Below are 19,632 nucleotides of genomic sequence, written 5' to 3'. Positions count from 1 at the left end.
GATTTCTCCAGTGCTACTCTTGGGATTGGTGCACACTGATTTTAAAGTTTTTACTTTTAATTTTACTAATTTGCCATAATCTTTCCAGGTACCCATGGTCACATGAAGTGCAGTTTTGATGGGAAGCTAAAATCTCAGGACACAGTATTGATGAACCTCTATAAACGGGTATTCCCTAAGTGGACTTATGATCCATATGTACCAGAACCTGTATCTTGGGTGAAGAGTGAGACTTCTTCAACAGTGCCTGAAGTGGACATAGAATAATGGATTCACTGGGATCTGACCATTCCTCTGATAAGAGTCTGTGGGATGTGATCGGGCAGTTTGTCACTACTGTTTTGGCCTATTTGTCTGCTGCCCCACTACAAAATTTATTTTGACCTGAAGTATCACATATGGAAAATTTTCGATTGGTTAACCCAAAAAGCTTATTAAATCTTACTGAAATTTCTATTTTTCATTAGGGTTCTGAAAATTAAGAGGAAAAGATAGAAAACTTTTCATGTATTTGGAGACACTGAGTCCTCTCTCTTCCTTTTGCATAAATTAAACAAACTGATATGGAGTTGGCCTTTCAGCCTCCTTCACCCAAGTTAGGGAGGTTAAGTCTACATTTCCACCACTGAGCACAATGCAAATATTCTTTACTTCCGGAGATACTGTTTGAAAATTCTGAGAAAGCACAGCAGCTACTCCAACACCAGCAGTAGGTTCAATGAGGAGTTTCATTCTCTCCCATACCAACTGGGTTGCAAACTGTTGGTAAGAAGGGAGTAAGGATTAGTACAAGAGGAGAAAGGAGAGGAATCTAGTAGTTTTTTGTTTGTTTGTTTGTTGTCATTTGTGGGGCCTGAACCCTGGACCTGGGTGCTGTCCCTCGGCTCTTCAGCTCAAGGTGAACACCCTACCACTTGCCACTTCTGGCTTTTTCTGCTTTTTGTGGTGCTGATGAATCGAACCCAGGGCCTCATGCATGCAAGGCAAGTACTCTACCACTGGGTTACCTTCCCAGCCCCAGTTTATAGATTCTAAAAGCAGATGAGGATACTACTCAGTCTGAATTTTTTTTTCTCTCTTTTTTTATGCGTGTGTATGGTATATGAGACTGGGGTTTGATCTTGCTTTTGTTTGGCAAGTGCCCTTCCACTTAAGCTATACCTGAAGACTCCTGGTCTGAATTTTCTTATTAATATGTACAAATAGAAACTTTCAAACTTAACTAACTGCTACTATTGAAAAGTTTATCACAAAACAGGTCATTAAATCAACTAGCTAAGTCCCTGTGGGTCAATTGCAATTCATCATAGAAGTTGCCCTATTCTTACTTATGTTTTCCTATTGGAGGCTCACCTTAATTTCATCCTCTGTGACAATGAAGACATCATCCACAAGGTCCCTTATTATGGGCCAGGTGTTTAAGCCAATACTGGATTTGACACCATCTGCTATGGTTTCTGGAGGGTGAAGATTGGGGGTCAGTTCCCCTTTCAGTTTGGACTGATAGCAGTCATCTGCGTTCAAGGGTTCAGCTGCATATACCTTCACATTAGGTTTCAGAGCCTGGAAAGAGGAATATATGTCTGATATTGGCCTGTAGCTGCTTGGACCATTGGCTGGGAAGGGTATATACTGCTGTAGGCAGTAGGCTGATAAGTGGGGTCTGGGAAAGGACTGAGGGTGCTGTTCCTCAGTCTCTGTTGTTTTTGTTTTGTGCTGTAAGATTATCACAATGGCAGGCGAAGAGGAGCTTTCCATATACAATTTAAAGAGATGATGGTAATGATGCACTATGATGTAAATAAATCTGTTCCTAATGCATGAAGTTTTTGAGAAGCTGTTTTCTCACCTTAATTGTAATTGCGATTCCAGCAGCCATTCCTCCTCCCCCTACAGGTACCACCAGTGCATCCACCAAGGGAACCTATGGTAAAAATACAAAGGTCTCTTAGCAGTTTTGTATTTATATATAAAATAACTAGGAATGTGGCTTAGTGGTAGAGTGCTTGCCCTGCATGCATGAAGCCCTGTGTTTGATTCCTCAGTACCACATACACAGAAAGAGCTGGAAGTGGTGCTTGAGCAAAAAGCTCAGGGACAGTGTCCAGGCCCTGAGCTCAAGCCCCAGGACTGGCAAAAAAAATAAAATAGAATAAAATAAAATAAAATAACTGAATCTCTGGACAAACTACCAGTAGCTAAACAGGAAAAATTAATTAGGTTGTGTTACCTGATTTAGCACTTCCAGAGCAATTGTCCCTTGCCCAGCTATCACTGCAGGCTCCTGGTTAGGGTGTACCATGATACCTTCTGTTTCTTCCATGAGTCTTTTTGTAACCTTTTCCCTAGACTGAAACAGCAGATTAAGTTAATTTACTTGACTTGAATTTAATATAGTTCCCCAAAACAATTTAGGTTTGCTTTTTTTTTTGGGGGGGGGGGGTCCAGTTGTGGGGCCTGAACTCTGGTCCTGGGCGTTCTCCCTCAGCTCTTCAGCTCAAGGCTAGCACTCTACCACTTGAGCCACAGCGCCGCTTCCGGCTTTTTTCTTATGTGGTGCTGAGGAATCGAACCCAGGGCCTCGAGCATGCAAGGCAAGTGCTCTACCATTGAGCCACGTTCCCAGCCCGTTTTTTTTTTTTTTAAGGGGTATAAGGTAAGTCATGGGGCTTGATCTTCGGCCTGGATGTTGTCCCTAAGTTCCTTTGCTCAAGGCTGACGTTCTGTCACCTTGAGCCATAGCTCCACTTCTAGTTTTTGAGTAGTTAATTGAGATAAGTCTCACCGGGACTTTTCTGCCTGGGCTAAAGATCCTCAGATCTTAGTTGCCTGAGTAGCTAGGATTATAGGCATGAGCCACTGTACTCGGGTATTTGATTTAGTATTCAACTCTTATTGACACTTAACTTTTTTTTTTTTTTTTTTTTTTGGTCGGTCATGTGGCTTGAACTCTGGGCTTGAGTGCTTTCCCTGCTCTTCAGCTCAAGGTGAGCACTCTACTGCTTGAGCCACAGAGGTACTTCCGGTTTTCTAGTGGTTTATTGGAGAAAAGAGTCTCATGGCCTTTCCTGCCTGGTCTGGCTTTGAACCGTGATCCTCTGATCTCAGCTTCCTGAGTAGTTAGGATTACAGGCATGAGCCACCGGTTCCTGGCCTGACCCTTAACTATTTTTCACATTTTGTTCAGTGGGGATAATTATAGCAGTGAGCAGAATCCCTATCCCCCACCCCCAAGTTAAATTCTTTGTTTTGTTTTTGTTTTTTTGCTGGTTCTGGGGGCTTGAACTCAGGGCCTGGGCTTTGTCCCTGAGCTGCTTTATGCCCAAGACTAGCAAGGAGTTATATTCTTAGGAATTAGATATAAGTAAATGTATAGTCTGTTCAAGTACTGATGATAAAGTAAAATTACAGTTGAATAAGTGCTATTGGTATATAGAAGAAAATTCCAAGGAAGTGACAGTACTAAGTACAAAGACAAGGTTGGCAGTGGTCTTTGAGGACCTGCTAAGAAGTTAGTGAGTAATGTTAGGAGATTAAATAAGCATTGGCCACTTCAAGACGTTGATTTTTTTTTTTTCCAGTCCTGGGGCTTGAACTCATGGCCTGGGCACAATCCCTGAGCTGCTTTTTGCTCAAGGCTAGCACTCCTATCACTTGAGCCACAGTGCCATTTCCAGCTTTTTCTGTTTATGTGGTGCTGAGGAATTGAACCCAGGGCTTCATGCATGCCAGGCAAACACTTTACAACTAAGCCACATTCCTAGTTATTTTATATATAAATACAAAACTGCTTACTAAGAATCTTAATGATTCTAATAATTGTAGTTAGCAGGGCAAGTAACTCAGTGTTGGAGTGATTGTTTAGTATACCACAAGGCTAAACATTCCAACCCCACCAATGAAAGACAAAATTTTAGGCCAGGTACTGATGGCCTAGCTGTTCAGGAGGCTGAGATCTGAAGATTGAGGTTCAAAGTTCAAAGCCAGCCTAGACAGGAAAGTCTGTGAGACTCTTATCTGTAATTGTGAGACTTCAATTAAACACCAAAAAGCTGGAAGTGGAACTGTGGCTGAAGTGGGAGAGGGCTAGCCTTGAGCCAAAGAAGTTCAAGGACAATGCCCAGTCCCTGAGTTCAAGCACCAGGTCTGGCATACACAAACAAAAAGTCGGGGTTGGGAAGGCCCTGGGTTCAATTCCTCAGCACTACATAAACAGAAAAATCCGGAAGTGGTGCTGTAGCTCAAGTGATAGAGTGATAGCCTTGAGTTGAAGAGCTAAGGGACAGTGCCAAGGCCCAGAGTTCAAGCCCCACAACCAACAAAGCAACAACTCCAAACCAAAGGTAAGGAACTATGGAAGAATTTAGGTTGGTGAGAAGAAACAAGTTCTAAGTTAACTAAATAGCCCTGTTTGCTCTGGAAACTTTTCTTTTTGCTTATGTGGTGCTGGGGAATTGAACCTAGGGCCTCATGCATGCAAGGCAAGTGCTCTACCACTGAGCCACCTTCCCAGCCCCTGCTCTGGAAACTACAGGGATAAAGATAGTAGCAGAGACCAGTTAATTTACCTGAATCTAGGAGAGACTTGATGTTGATTGGATCATGGTGGTGTGGTAGAGGTTGTTAAAGGACAGATTTTGATGCTGGCTATAAAAGGGTTTTCAATTTTTTCCCCCCAAGATTTTTGCTAGAACAATTATCAGTGTTGCTATTTTCTGCATTGAGAAAGACTAGAAAAGGGGATAACTGGAGAGTAAGAACAGAGTTTGGTGCTGGAGATGCCTCATAATACATTCAAGTAGGAATGTAGCTGTTGAATGCAAGTCTGAAATTAAGGGTAGATAGGGTACAAAGTTGCAGGAGACTGATGGTTCATGCCTATAATCCTAGCTACTCAGCCTCCTGAGGATCAAGGTTTGAAGCCAGCCTGGTAAGACAAATCTGAGAGACTTGTATCTTCAGTTAACCAGCAGCAAAGAAAACAAGGTGGCTCAAGTGAAGGGTGCCAGCTTTGAGTGAAAAAGGTAAACGAGCATGAGGCCTTGAGTTCAAGCACTAGTACTGCCACCAGAAAAAGCAAAATGTTTTTAACAGACTGATTACATCATTTGAGTAAGTACAAATGGAGAAAAGCTTAGGCAGTATAACAGATGAAGAGGAAATAAAGGATCCAGAGAAAACATCCAGGAAGGTAGGAAGAGCAGTCCAGTTGGTCAAATGAGGTTGTTAAGGTGGTACTGAGCGCTGCTTCTTACCTCATCACTAGGTTCACTGTACACTATAGAGGCTCCATAGGCTTGTATTGCCAGTTTTTTACAGTTGGGAGCTGTTTGGGGCACCACAATATAAGCAGGAATCCCTGGGAAGAGAAAAGCAATTAAGTCAGAATTTAGGATAAATCGTTAATATCCATTTTGCTGTAGTCTCATGAGGACACATTGTCCACAAGATTTGGGATACTTTCCACTCCTGATAATCTTACCCAGTACCCTGAGAAATAAATTCAAGTACCTTCCAGTTTGGCAGCGTAGGTGAGAGCCTGACCATGGTTTCCACTGCTGTGAGTAACAACAGCCTTGGGCTTCCCCTCTAAAGTGGATGAAATTAAGACTTTGATAGCATTAAGGGCACCACGAATCTGGAAAAGAAGGATGGTAAATCCACGTACAGTTGTGTATCATTGAACAATAGGGGTATATTCTGAGAAAAGCATCCAAAGGTGGTTGTAGAAGCAAACTCAGCCTGCTCTACATCTATTGTACCCAGTATGACTGTTGTTCTCAGGCTGCCAACCTGGACAGCATGTTAACTATCAATCAGTACTGGAGGCAAAAAAGAACAGTAAAAATGAGGTATTAAGGATAAAAAAATTATATATTTGGGCTGGGAAGGTGGCTCAGTAGTAGAGTGCTTGCTTTGCATGCATGAGGCTTTGGGTTCGATTCCTAAGCACCACATAATCAGAAAAAGCCAGAAGTGGCTCTGTGGCTCAAGTGGTAGAGCACTAGCCTTGAGCTGAAGAGCTGAGGGACAGTGCCTAGGCCCAGAGTTCAGGCCCCACAACCAACAACAACAACAAAAAAATACACACACATATAGATAGATAGATAGATAGATACACACATTTATATAGAATATTTACTATGAGTGTAGCTTACAGAACTCGAAATTGCTTTCAGTGTCTAATAAGTCAGGAATATTATGGACTACTTTGTACCTCATAAACTCCACACAGCTAAGTTATACTAAATTATTTTTTCTTAGAACTATTTTTTCAGCCAGGCACCTGTGGCTCATGTATGTAATCCTAGCAACTCAGGAGGCTGAGATCTTAGGATCACAATTCAAAGCCAACCTCGGGCTTGAGTTCAAATGTGTGTGTGTGTGTAACACATTGTATAAAGGGTTTTTTTTTATTGTAAAGCTGATATACAGAGGGATAATAGTTACATAAGTTAGGTAATGAATATATTTCTTTTTGAACAGTGTCATCCTCCTTCATTTTCTCCCAGTTTTTTTCCTCCCCACCTATATAAAGGGTTTCATTGTGACATTCTCATTCATTCATAAAATGTAGCCATCAACTTTATCCCCTTTACCACTCTTGTATACATATTCACTTCTTAAGAGTAATTTTACAACAGCTTCTTTTATTTTTATATAAGCATACAAAGCACTTCAACTACAGTCACACCTCACCCTTTTTCCTCCTGTGTAACTTTTTCACTTTACGAACTTTTTACTTAAAAAAATCTTGAGCCTGCCGGGCGCTGGTGGCTCACGCCTGTAATCCTAGCTACTCAGGAGGCTGAGATCTGAGGATCGAGGTTCAAAGCCAGCCCAGGCAGGAGAGACCGTGAGACTCCTATCTCCAACAAACCACCAGAAAACCGGAAGTGGCGCTGTAGCTCAAGTGGTAGAGCGCTCGCCTTGAGCTGAAGAGCTGAGGGACAGCAGGCCCAGAGTTCAAGCCCCACGACCGACAAAAAAAAGAAAAAAAAAAATCTTGAGCCTGACACCAGTTGCTCACGTCTGTATTTCTAGCTACTAAGGAGTCTGAGATCTGAGGATCATAGTTCAAAGCCAGCCCGGGCAGGAAAGGCTATGAGACTCTTATCTCCAATAAACCACCCACCAGAAAACCAGAAGTGGCGCTGTAGCTCAAGTGGTAAAGTGCTAGCCTTGAGCTGAAGAGCTGAAGGACAGCACCCAGGCCCAAAGTTCAAATCCCACAAATGACCCTCCCCCCCCCAAAAAAAAAAATCTTGGTTCACAATTATTACCCAGGAGGTTGAGAATTGGATTACAGTTTGAAGCTATTCTGTGCAGAAAAGTCCTCACAACTCCATATTCAATTAGCAAGATGCTGGGCTGGAGGGGCAAACTCAAGTGGTAGGGAGAAAACAGCAAACATGTGGCCCCTGCGTTCACTCTAGTACCAGCAAAAATTGAATACAGCACCCACACAGGCCTTGAGTTCAAGCCCCACTACTGGTGAGTCAATGGGGTAAAAAAAAATGCAGGCTGGGTGTGTGGCTTAACTGGTAAAGTGTTTGCCTTAAGTTGAGTAAGGACCTGGGTTCAAAAACATACATACAAGCTTTCAGACTAGTGACTAGAAAGGGTGAGTACTTGCAGTTGAAGAACAATAGGCAATAATACCTGCCATCAACAATGCTAAATATAGCTTTCTGACTGAAAGGATGTGTGTGTGTGGAGAACAGGGACTTAAAACTCAGGGCAGGGGTTGGGAAGGTGGCTCAGTGGTAGAGTGCTTGCCTTGCATGCATGAGGCCATGGGTTCGATTCCTCAGTACCACATAAGCAGGAAAAGCCAGAAGTGGCACTGTGGCTCAAGTGGTAGAGTGCTAGCCTTGAGCTGAAGAGCTGAGGGACAGCATCCAGGCCCAGAGGTTAGGCCCCACAACCAACAAAAAAAGAATGAGCAGTGTAGTCAGGTGGCCCACTCCTGCCAAAAATAGCTCCCCCATAAGGATAATTTATTATTATTATTATTTTTTTTTTTTGTCAGTCGTGGGGCTTGAACTCTGGGCCTGGACGCTGTCCCTCAGCTCTTCAGCTCAAGGCGAGCACTCTACCACTTGAGCTACAGCGCCACTTCCAGTTTTCTGGTGGTTTATTGGAGATAGGAGTCTCACGGTCTTTCCTGCCTGGGCTGGCTTTGAACCGCGATCCTCAGATCTCAGCCTCCTGAGTAGCTGGGATTATAAGTGTGAGCCATTGGTGACTGGCTATCAGGGTAATTTTTACATCATAGTAAAGTGGCTTGCTGGGCACTGGTGGCTCACACCTGTAATCCTAGCTACTCAGGAGGCTGAGATCTGAGGATCACGGTTCAAAGCCAGCCTGGGCAGGAAAGTCCATGAGACTCTAATCTCTAATAAACCACTAGAAAACCAGAAGTAGTGGTGTAGCTCAAGGGGTAGAGCGCTTGCTTTGAGCTGAAGGGCGCAGGGACAGCGCCTAAGCCCAGAGTTCAAACCCCACAACTGACAAAAAAAAAAAAAACAAGTGGCTTATCAGCTGGACTGTGGTAGCCCATGCCTAAAATTTTATTTCTAAATAACCACTAAAAAGCCAAGAAGTGGAGCCGTGGCTCAAGTGGTAAAGTGCTAGCCTTGAGCACAAAAGATCAGAGACAGCACCCAGGCCCTGTGTTTAAGCCCTAAGACCAGCACAAAACAAGTGGCTAATCAACACTATGATGCTAGGTTAACCAGGACTAGCACAATTTTTTTTCTTCAACCTTTTTTGTCCAACTGTAAAAAAGGTTTTAATTGTACCTACCATATTAAGTGGTCAAGAACATCAAATACATTTATATGTTGAAGGAGTTTGGAAACACACATGATACACTAACAAGAAGGGTCTTTACCTTAAATGATCCAGTTTTCTGGAAGAGTTCACATTTGAAGAAAAGATTGCGCCCTGCTACTTGATTCAAAATTGAGCTTGTTAGCACTGGTGTGAGGTGGATATAATCTTGAATGTTGATATGAGCTTTTTGAACATCATCAAAGGAGATGCAGTATTGAGCACACATGGTTCTGAAACCCAGGAATAAGAATGAGGTCAAGTCTGAGATAATCTGTTTATTGAAAAATACATAACACAGGAGAATAGACCTACGTGGAACTGTGCCCATACTAAAATGCCAAAATTTGTGTACACTGGAGGACTTGGCTTGAAGACAATTTTCTGGTATTTTTGGAAGCTAAAGCTCACTCTTCCACTTATACCATTCATGTCTTGTCATTGCCACTGGTTTACATTTTTGTCATTGTGAAGCTGTTTGGATGAACTAAGTTTACAATAGGCTGTAATACATTTATTACTATTTGTTTGTGTGAAAGACAATCTCACCATGTGTCTAGACTGAGCTCAAAACTGGGCTTGCCGGGCGCCAGTGGCTCATACCTGTAATCCTAGCTACTTAGGAGGCTGAGATCTGAGGATCATGGTTCAAAGCCAGCCTGGGCAGGAAAGTCTGAGAGACTCTTATCTCCAATAAACCACTAGAAAACTGGAAGTGGCACTGTGGCTCAAGCAGTAGAGCACTGGCCTTGAGCTGAAGAGCTGAGGGACAGCGCCCACACCCTCAGTTCAAGCCTCATGACCAAAAAACAAACAAAAAACTGGGCTCAAGGGGATCTTCCTGTTTTATCCTGAGACCGGGAAGTGGTACTCCAGACTCCCAGGTATTAGGGCTATAGGCATGCATCATTGTGCCTGGCCTAAGTTTTTTTGTTTTGTCGGTCATGGGGCTTTCTCAAAACAACCACTAAGCCAGGCACTGGTGGCTCATACTTGTAATCCTAGCTACTAGGGAGGCTGAGATCAGAGGGAGAATCATGATTCGAAGCCAGCCAGGGTAGAAAAATCTGAGAAATTTATCTCTAACCAGTGGCTCAAGTGATAGAGCACCAGCTGTGTGCAGTAAAACCAAGGAAGATACTGAGTTTCTAAGTTCAAGCCCCTGTACTGGCGTGTGTATGTGCGAGTGCATGCATGCACGCACACACACACACATATTCACACACAAGTTCTTGATTACTCAAAATTTTTATTGGCTTCTCTCACAGATTAATTCTTCCATGTGAATTCCTTTAGCAAAACTTACTGTAAAATGTATAAATTAAAATAATTGATATTGAGCAACATTCGAGTCTCATGCAGTGCCTGGAATTCAAGCCCCAGTGTCAGCACCCTTCCTAAAATTAAAAGTCTTCCCATGAAAATGAACATTTTTAAATTTAGTAAACCTTTTTGTATAATTCTCGGTATCAGTCGCTGGGAATGTGGCTTAGTGGTAGAGTGCTTGCCTAGCATGCATGAAGCCCTGGGTTTGATTCCTCAGTACCATATATCAGAAGAAGCTCATGACAGAGCCCAGCCCCTGAGTTCAAGCCCCAGGAATAGCAAAAAAAAAAAAAAAAAAAAAATTCTCAGTATCATTTTCATTGCTGGAAATGGACTTCAGGATATTAAGCAACACTTAGCTTCAGCTTTTGTTTTTGTTTTTGTACCAGTACTGGCATTTGAACTCAGGGCTGCACTTTCATTTAGCTTTTTATTCTAAGGCTAGCATTCTATTACTTGAGTCATACTTCTACTTCCAGCTTTTAGCTGGTTAATTGGAGATACGTTTTATGGACTTTCTGCCTGGGCTGGCTATGAACTGGGATCCTCAGATCTCAGCCTGGTCATTAGGTATAGGTATGAACCACCAATGCCTGGCTCTGCTGTTTCATAACTGAATTTCCTTTAAATTTGTTTCATAGCTTCAGATACAATTTAATGTACTTGGCTAAAATAATTATCTCCAAGATTTTCTTGGTTTTCAATTCTCATGTTTCTCTTTTATTGTATTTATTTTCAGCCTCCAGGGGAATTGAGGAGCTCTACCAGCTTAAAAACAAAATAAAAGCATTTAGTCCCATTCAGTTTTTCTTTTCTTTTTTGAGGTAGGGTCTTGCTGTGTAGCTCTGGCAGCCGTGAACTCAGCCTTCTCCTATTACTGTTTTCCATGTTTAGTGACGCTTAATTGAATTATCTTGGGTCACCTACTGACATCTGAACCAGTAACTGTGGCTCAACTGAAAGTATAGTTCTCCTGACCTTTTATTTCCTTTATTTTTTGTAGTGCTAGGAATTGAACTGTGGGCTTCATGAATGCTAGGCAAGTGCTCTATATCCTAGCTCTCCTTACTCCCTTTTTTTGTGCCAGACTTGAGGCTAGAACTCTGGGTCTAGGCACTGTCCCTGAGCTGCTTTTGCTCAAGGAAGGCTAGCTCTCTACTACTTGAGTCACAGCATCACTTCTGGCCTTTTCTGAGTAGTTTACTGGAGATAAGTGTGTCACAGACTTTTCTGCCTGGGCTAATTTTGAATTATGATCTTCAGATCTCAGCCACCTGAGGAGGTAGGATTATAAGCATGAGCCATCAGCATCTGGTTTCCTTACCCTTTTAAAGAAAATAATTATACTAGCTTTAAATAATTTGTCTTTGCCTTATAAACAGCTGAAAACTTTTTCAGTGACCTTATTGGTTTCTGTAAATTTGTCACACCGTATGCTTTTCATTATATTTGAACAATTTAAAATTTCAAGTTAGTTTAAAGTTGTACATATTAATATTACGAAAGATGGGGCTGGGAATGTGGCTCAGTGGTAAGAGTGTTTGCCCTGCATGCATGATGCCCTGGGTTCAATTCCTCAGCACTACATAAACAGAAAAAGCCAGAAGTGCCGGGCGCTGGTGGCTCACGCCTGTAATCCTAGCTACTCAGGAGGCTGAGATCTGAGGATCGAGGTTCAAAGCCAGCCCGGGCGGAGAGACCGTGAGACTCCTATCTCCAATAAACCACCAGAAAACCGGAAGTGGCGCTGTAGCTCAAGTGGTAGAGTGCTCGCCTTGAGCTGAAGAGCTGAGGGACAGCGCCCAGGCCCAGAGTTCAAGCCCCACGGCCGACCAAAAAAAAAAAAAAGAAAAAGCCAGAAGTGGCAATAATGGCTCAAGTGGTAGAGTGCTAGCCTTGAGTTGAACAGCTGAGGGACAGTGCCCAGACCCAGAGTTCAGCTCCAAGACTGGCAAGTGGAAGTTAGGCTCAAGTGATAGTGTGCTATCACTGATGGAAACTGAAAGCAAGAAGCCCTGAGTTCAAGCCCCAGGACTGATACACACACACACTCACATCATACACAAAGTGATGGGAATTTGTAGCAGAGAATATTGACTAATTCAACCCCGCTTATTCAAATATTTCCCTTGAAAAAGAACACAATACTGTAGGTAGACTTTTTTTTTAAAGTTGGTCATGCGGCTAGAACTCTGGGCCTGGGCACAGCTCTTCAGCTTAAGGCGAGCGTTCTACCACTTGAGCTACAGCACCACTTCTGGTTTTCTAGTGGTTTATTGGAGATAGGAGTCTCACAGTCTTTCCTGCCTGGGCTGGCTTTGAACCGCGATCCTCAGATCTCAGCCTCCTGAGTAGCTAGGATTACAGGTGTGAGCCACTGGCGCCTGGCTGGTAAAGCCATTTTTGGCCTAAAATACTTTATTCTTTTTTTTTTTTTGCTGGTCTTGGGGGCTAACTCTGGGACTGGGTGCTGTCCCTCAGCTCTTCATCTTAAGGCTAGAATTCTACCACTTGAGCCACAGCACCACTTCCGGCTTTTTCTGCTTATGTGGTACTGAGGAATCTAATCCAGGGCATCATGCATGCAAGGCAAGTACTCTACCATTGAGCCAACTTCCTAGCCTTGGCTTTGAACTTTTGATCTTCCTGCCTTCACCCTGAGCTCTGGGATTACAAGTGTGTGCCATCAAGCCTTAGATTTTATATTTTTAGAAAATCAGTTTAGCTACGTTATGGTGAACGAAAAGGAAGGAGACTGGGGGCTGGGAAGGTGGCTCAGTGGATAGAGTGCTTGCCTGCATGCATGAGGCCCTGGGTTCAATTCCTCAGCACCACATTAGCAGAAGTGGCAATATGGCTCAAGTGGTAGAGTGCTAGCCTTGAGTTGAACAGCTGAGGGACAGTGCCCAGACCCAGAGTTCAGGCTCCAAGACCGGCAAAGAAAAAAAAAAAAAAAAGGAAGGAGACTAATGAAATCAAGGAGTGTACTTAAGGAAATCAGGACTGTATTTTGGTTAACATGAAGGATAAAAGAGGCTTAGATGGCATAAGCAAATTAAAAATAATTTATTTTGGAAACAGAAACCTAATTTTAGGAATGGGTAAGAGTTTGAAATTTTTCTAGAGAAGATACGCAAATGACTAACACACACAGGAAAAATGTTCAAATTATGGAAATGCAAATCAAAATCACAAGACCTAGGTATCATCTTATACCATGAGATAGTTACAACAAACAACAAAAACCCACCCAGAAAATAATAAGTTGAAAAGATATTGAGAAATTAGAACCCTTATGTACGTTTAGTGAGGATATAAAATGGTAGAGCTATGGTAAATGCTATACTTCTTTCTCAAAAAAAAAAAAAAAAAAAAATCTGACATAGAACTATCATATGACCCAGCAGTTCCACTCCTGGAGGTAGCCCCAAGAGAATGTCTGGCTGGGAAGGTGGCTCAGTGGTAGAGTGCTTGCCTTGTATGCATGAGGCCCTGGGTTTGATTCCTCAGTACCACATAAGCAGAAAAAGCCAGAAGTAGTGCTGTGGCTCAAGTGATAGAGTGCTAGCCTTGAGCTGAAGAGCTGAGAGGGACAGCACCCAGGCTAAGTCAGGCCCCAGGACCAGCAAAAAAAAAAAAAAAAGAAACCCAGGTGTCTATTAACAAAAGGATGAAATGCTTGCCGGGCGCCAGTGTCTCACGCCTGTAATCCTAGCTACTCAGGAGGCTGAGATCTGAGGATGGCGGTTCAAAGCCAGCCCGGGCAGGAGAGACTCCTATCTCCAATAAACCACCAGAAAACCGGAAGTGGCTCTGTGGTTCAAGTGGTAGAGTGCTACCCTTGAGCTGAAGAGCTGAGGGACAGCGCCCAGGCCCAGAGTTCAAGCCCCACGACCGACAAAAAACAAAAAAAACCCCAAAGAATCATACACTTAAAATGGTAAATCGGTAATTTTTTTTTTTTTATCTCACACACACATACATAAAATAGATGTATTATAGAGGTTGTAATAAGTTAGGCCTGGGTTGCAAGTGAGAGAAGTCCAATTTGAACTAGTTTAGACAAAAGAGGAGGGTGTCCAGATTTACTGGCTCATGGAATCCAAGGAAGAGTTAAACCACAGAATAGGGAGTTTCAGGAACAACTGGAACCAGGGACTGGATAGCTTCCAGGACTCTCAGTTCCTCACCTCTGCAGCTCTTTGCATCTTGGTATCTTTTTCATTGCAGACCAGCTGGTTTCATATGGCAGGGCATGTAGCTGCTGACAGCTTCTGTGTTTTACATTTTATGGCTTCCACAGTGGAGAGGGATTTTCTTTCTCAATTTCAGTTCAAAAAATTCTGGGTAAGAAATTCTGACTGTCCCATTTCGGCCCAGGACCAGTGGCCAAGGGTGTGAGGTTAATTAAAAAAATACAAGTAAAGTGTTTACAGAAATATCAGTAACAGATCAGTAACAGAATGAGATCTATAACATACTATCAATTACATACATTTAAAACAGATACTTACGTAAAACATTATATATTATTTAAAGATACAACATATTCATGGACATACATCAAACACATTAGTCACTCACCGAAAGGGAGGAGATGGAACATGAGTGGAAATTGAAATGAAAAGCAAAATGATAAAAATAAGAATGGCTTGTTGACTGTGAACAAAACAGTATAACTGTCTCATTTCTCTTCACCTGAGGGAAAATAACAGCAAAAGAGGGAATGATGAATGAAGCAAAGAGAAAGAAGAAAACAATGTACTTTTGAGTGGGAAATTCAATGTAGGGAGGAGCAGGGGAGATGGTATCAAGAGTAATTCTTCGGTTTTGTATTAGGTGGTAGTACAATTTTCTTTTTTTAAAACAAGTTTTGTTATTTAGAACAGGCTGGCTTAGAACTCATAATCCTGACTCAGTCTCTCAAGTGCTGGAGCACCACCAAGCCTAACTACTTTATTGAAATTTGAGACTAGCAAAGAAGGAAGAAAATGAGATTTGATGAGCTAAGTTTAAATTGCTTATATCTATCCTTTAAAAATTTATTATTAAAAAAAGTATTTCTTGGCAGACACATATTTATTTTAGCATTGATTTATTTTTTCCTTGCCAGTCTTAGGCTTGAACTCAGGGCCTCAGCTGTCCCTGAGCTTTTTGGACTTAAGGCTAGTGCTCTACCACTTGAGCCACAGCTACACTTCTGGCTTTTTAGTAGTTTATTGGAGATAAAGAGTCTCATGGACTTTCCTGCTCAAGCTGGCTTTGAACCACGATCCTCAGATCTCAGTCTCTTGAGTACTAGGATTACAGGTGTGAGCCACCAACGCCTGGCTTAGCATTGATTTCTGAAAAAAACAGCTTTCACTTATGAACATTCCATTCGTTTTTCTTATTATTTTCTTTTTGGTTGTAGGTACTAGGGTCTGAAACCAGGCCTTTGTGCTTGCCAGGTAGGCACTCTTACATTTGAGCCATGTCTAGACCCTGTTTTACTTTTTTTTTTTTTTGAACATTTTGTGCTTTAGCTTGGTCTGGCTATACTGAGATACTCTTATTTGCTTCTTATGTATCTGGGATGACATATCTACAATTATGCCCAGCTTTTTTTTTTTTTTTTTTTTTTTTGGGTCCGGTTGTGGGGCCTGAACTCTGGGCCTGGACGCTGTCCCTCAGCTCTTCAGCTCAAGGCTAGCGCTCTACCACTTGAGCCACAGCACCACTTCTGGCTTTTTTCTTTTTGCTTATGTGGTACTGAGGAATCAAACCCAGGGCCTCATGCATGCAAGGCAAGCACTCTACCCACTGAGCCACCTTCCCAACCCCTATGCCCAGCTTTTTATTGGATGAAACAGGGTTTCTTGAACTTTTTGCCCAGGCTAGACTTAAACTGAAATCCTCTCAATGTCTGTCCCACAGATAGCTAGAATTATAGATGTGAGCCACCATGTCTGGTTTTTTTCTGTTTTCCTACTTTTGCTGAATGCTTATTTTCATTTTTTAAATAATAAAAGCATGAAGCCTACACATTTCCTTCAACTTTTAATTAAATTATCATGGGTTCTGTTTTGCAATATATATAGATATATTTTTTTTTGGGGGGGGTCCGGTCATGGGGCCTGAACTCTGGGCCTGGGCACTGTCCCTCAGCTCTTCAGCTCAAGGCTAGCGCTCTACCACTTGAACCACAGCGCCACTTCTGGCTTTTTTTCCCTTCTGCTTATGTGGTGCTGAGGAATTGAACCCAGGGACTCATGCATGCAAGCAAGTGCTCTACCACTGAGCCACCTTCCCAGCCCTGCAATATTTTTGTCTTAATTTCTAAGTAAATCTCATGCTCTTTGTCTTTATTTCCTGAGATGAGGTCTCAGCTGCTTCAGTGGTTTGGACTACAGATATATGCCTCTTTTTTTGGCCATTGAGTTAAAAAAAAAACAAATGATGATAATTTCTTTTTCTTTTTCCTTTTTTTTTTTTTTGCCAGTCCTGGGGCTTGAACTCAGGGCCTGGGCACTGTCCCTGAGCTTTTTTTGCTACAGGCTAGTACTCTACCACTTGAGCCACAGTGCCATTTCTATTTTTTTCTGTTTATGTGGTACTGAGGAATTGAACCCAGGGCTTCATGCATGCTAGGCAAGAATTCTTACCACTAAGCCACATTCCCAGACCCTGATTATAAATTCTTATTTGTAACTCTTCATTTCTAATTTTATTACTCAAAAATGTGACATACTTTTTTTCCCCCTGTGCTGGTCAGGGCTTGAACTACTGGAGATAAAGAGACTCATGGGCTTTCTTGCCTGGGCTGGCTTCCAATCATTATCCTCAAATCTCAGCCTCCTAAGTAGCTAGGATTACAGGTGTGAGCCACTGATGCCCAACCAAAGTTTATAATTTTTATTTTTAGGAATTGAATTATTCTCTCACCCATTATCTAAATTTGCTTTTTTTGTTTACAAATGTAAAACAAACAGCAGTATCCAAAACCTTGATTGTCTATCATCAAATTCACTTTTTCCCAAAACTAACCACTTTTTTATGTTTTCCACATCATTTTGATGTTACATAGATATTTACATATACAATAAAAGGTTTTTCTACATACAAGATAGTCATACTATACATATTCTTCTGCAAATAACTTTAAGGAAAAGCATTTCATAATACATCTGAATACTGTTCCATGCCAATACTTAAATGGTATTTTAATTCTTTAAACTGAGAAGCCTTTCAGTGTAACACAGACCTAAATATGTTGATATTAAATTTCTTTTTCCAGTATTGGGGACTGAACTCAGCATAAGTCAGACAAGCACTTTATCACTGACCTACATCTCCACCCATTTTAAATTTCATATATATATATATATATATATATATATATATATATATATATATATATATATAAAATTTTTTTTTTTTGGTGAGTTGTGGGCCTGAACTCTGGACCTAGGCACTGTCCCTCATCTCTTCAGCTCAAGGCTAGCATTCTACCACTTGAGCCACAGCGGCACTTCCGGCTTGTTCTGCTTATGTGGTGCTGAGGAATCAAACCCAGGGCCTCATGCATGAAAGGCAAGCACTCTACCATTGAGCCACCTTCCCAGTCCCTTAGATATTTTTGAGACTAAGTTTCCCAAGTTGGCCTTGAACTTATGATCCTCTGCTTCAGCCTCCTGTGTGCTGGGATCACTGGTGTGCACCACCATGCCTGGCTTTGATTAGTACATTTGCTCTGGCCACTGAAATCATTCTCTTTCTTTAGGACTGATGATTCATTGTATATTTATTGTCTAAACAAAAATTGTTGACTATTTGAGGGTTTAGAAGCCTTCTGTGAAGCTGGAAGAAGACAGCCTTAGGGGAGGGACTTTCCCCACATCATAGTTTTTACGAGGTTCTCAATCAAAAAAGGGTAAAGTAACAGTCTTCTGGTCTAATTAAAAGTTCAAAGATGGTCGGGCACTGGTGGCGCACGCCTGTAATCCTAGCTACTCAGGAGGCTGAGATCTGAGGATCACAGTTCAAAGCTAGCCCGGGCAGGAAAGTCCATGAAACTCTTATCTCCAATAAATCACCAGAAAACCGGAAGTGGTGCTGTAGCTCAAAGTGATAGAGCGCTATCCTCGAGCGGAAGAGCTGAGGGACAGCGCCCAAGCCCAGAGTTCAAGCCCCACGACCGACAAAAATAAATAAAAAAAAAAAGTTCAAAGAAGCTGGGCGCTGGTGGCTCACGCCTGTAATCCTAGCTACTCAGGAGGCAGAGATCTGAGGATCGCGGTTCAAAGCCAGCCCGGGCAGGAGAGACCGTGAGACTCCTATCTCCAATAAACCACCAGAAAACCGGAAGTGGCGCTGTAGCTCAAGTGGTAGAGCGCTTGCCTTGAGCTGAAGAGCTGAGGGACAGCGCCCAGGCCCAGAGTTCAAGCCCCACGACCGACAAAAAAAAAAAAAAAAAAAAAAAAAAAAAAGTTCAAAGATGGAAAAAAAATAACATGAGATCTAGAGAAGGGCTTTTGTTTGTTTTTTTTAGAATCCACAGTGGTGCCAACATTATCACACAGCTTCTTCCTTCTGTAAGAGCCAACCGTACTGAATATAGCATTTTAAAGTCAGGAGGTTGGGGGCTGGGAAAGGGTGTAAAAAAAGCCATGAAAAGACTTTGAGACCCTGATGCTATCCAACTATGTATGCTGAGCAATTTACTTATTCACTTCTCCTAGATTCAGATTCCTGATCTTAAAGATGGAGTTGATACACTGGGCTCCGGTGGCTCAACGCGTGTAATCCTAGCTACTCAGGAGGCTGAGATCTGAGGAACGCAGTTCAAAGCCAGTCCGAGCAATAATGGCTTTGAGACTACCGCCAACAGACCACTGGCCCCCCGCCCCCCCAAAAAAGGCCGGAAGTAGAGCCGAGGCTCAAGTGGTAGAACTCTAGCTTTGAGCACAAAAGCTCTGGGACAGCGCCCAGGCCCTGAGTTCGAGCCCCAGTACCGTCCTCCCACCCCCCCCCCAAAAGAAAGGTTGTTGATGATAATAATTACTCTGACAAGATCTTTGAAGTCCCCAAACAAAACCCTGGGGCATTAGTCCCCGGCCTGCGGCAGAAGACTCCGGCCTAAAATGACTGGAGAGGCCAGATCTGGCGTGGAGGGGTGGGGGAGGAGATGTCTCCGTCAACCCGAACCCCAGACCAGCAGCAGTGTGCTGGGTGGTCACCATAGCAGCGGCACAGGCAGCCTTCGCGTGAATGCCAGCCTGGCGAGCCAGGCCACCCGGGCCGCGCCGCATCTCACCTCACCTCACCTCACCTGGCCCCCGCCGCTCGCTTCCACCACCAGGCACAGCGCACCTTCCCCCGCCTACACCTCTGCGCACGCGCAGCACCCTCTTCTCCCGCCCAACCCTTCGTCAACCTGCGTTCAGTGCTTTTCCTCCCAGTGCGGCCACCGTCGTTCGTGGAGGGCGGGCG

At 42.8% G+C, this 19,632-nt stretch overlaps 2 protein-coding genes across 12 annotated transcripts in view; one reads left to right on the top strand and one right to left on the bottom strand.

The window, feature by feature from the left end:
• Positions 1-1,821, top strand: part of Tsr1 (TSR1 ribosome maturation factor) — a 16,435-nt gene extending 14,614 nt beyond the window's left edge. Inside the window, exon 15 of the mRNA XM_070027484.1 lies at positions 89-1,821. Coding sequence (XP_069883585.1) covers positions 89-267 — 179 coding nt within the window. The 3' untranslated portion in view covers positions 268-1,821. The remainder of the gene's footprint in view (positions 1-88) is intronic.
• Srr (serine racemase) lies at positions 550-19,632 on the bottom strand. 11 transcript variants are annotated; one of them, XM_070027491.1, is made up of 9 exons: positions 19,577-19,632; positions 14,746-14,859; positions 8,897-9,068; positions 5,512-5,638; positions 5,256-5,359; positions 2,231-2,350; positions 1,850-1,924; positions 1,354-1,563; positions 550-759 (listed from the first exon to the last, which is right to left on the bottom strand). In XM_070027491.1, exons 2-9 carry the CDS (start codon positions 14,847-14,849, stop codon positions 550-552), a joined length of 1,122 nt encoding a protein of 373 aa, XP_069883592.1. In that variant the 5' UTR covers positions 14,850-14,859; positions 19,577-19,632. The 11 variants fall into 11 exon arrangements, with proteins under 11 accessions (XP_069883592.1, XP_069883590.1, XP_069883591.1 ...); XM_070027489.1 differs by lacking the exon at positions 19,577-19,632 and adding an exon at positions 19,472-19,534; XM_070027490.1 differs by lacking the exon at positions 19,577-19,632 and adding an exon at positions 19,462-19,519.

The sequence above is a fragment of the Dipodomys merriami genome, unplaced genomic scaffold (assembly GCF_024711535.1).
Source record: "Dipodomys merriami isolate MVZ:Mamm:240054 unplaced genomic scaffold, mDipMer1.0.p SCAF_19, whole genome shotgun sequence".
NCBI lineage: Eukaryota > Metazoa > Chordata > Mammalia > Rodentia > Heteromyidae > Dipodomys > Dipodomys merriami.
This window is presented reverse-complemented; position numbering and strand designations above follow the sequence as displayed.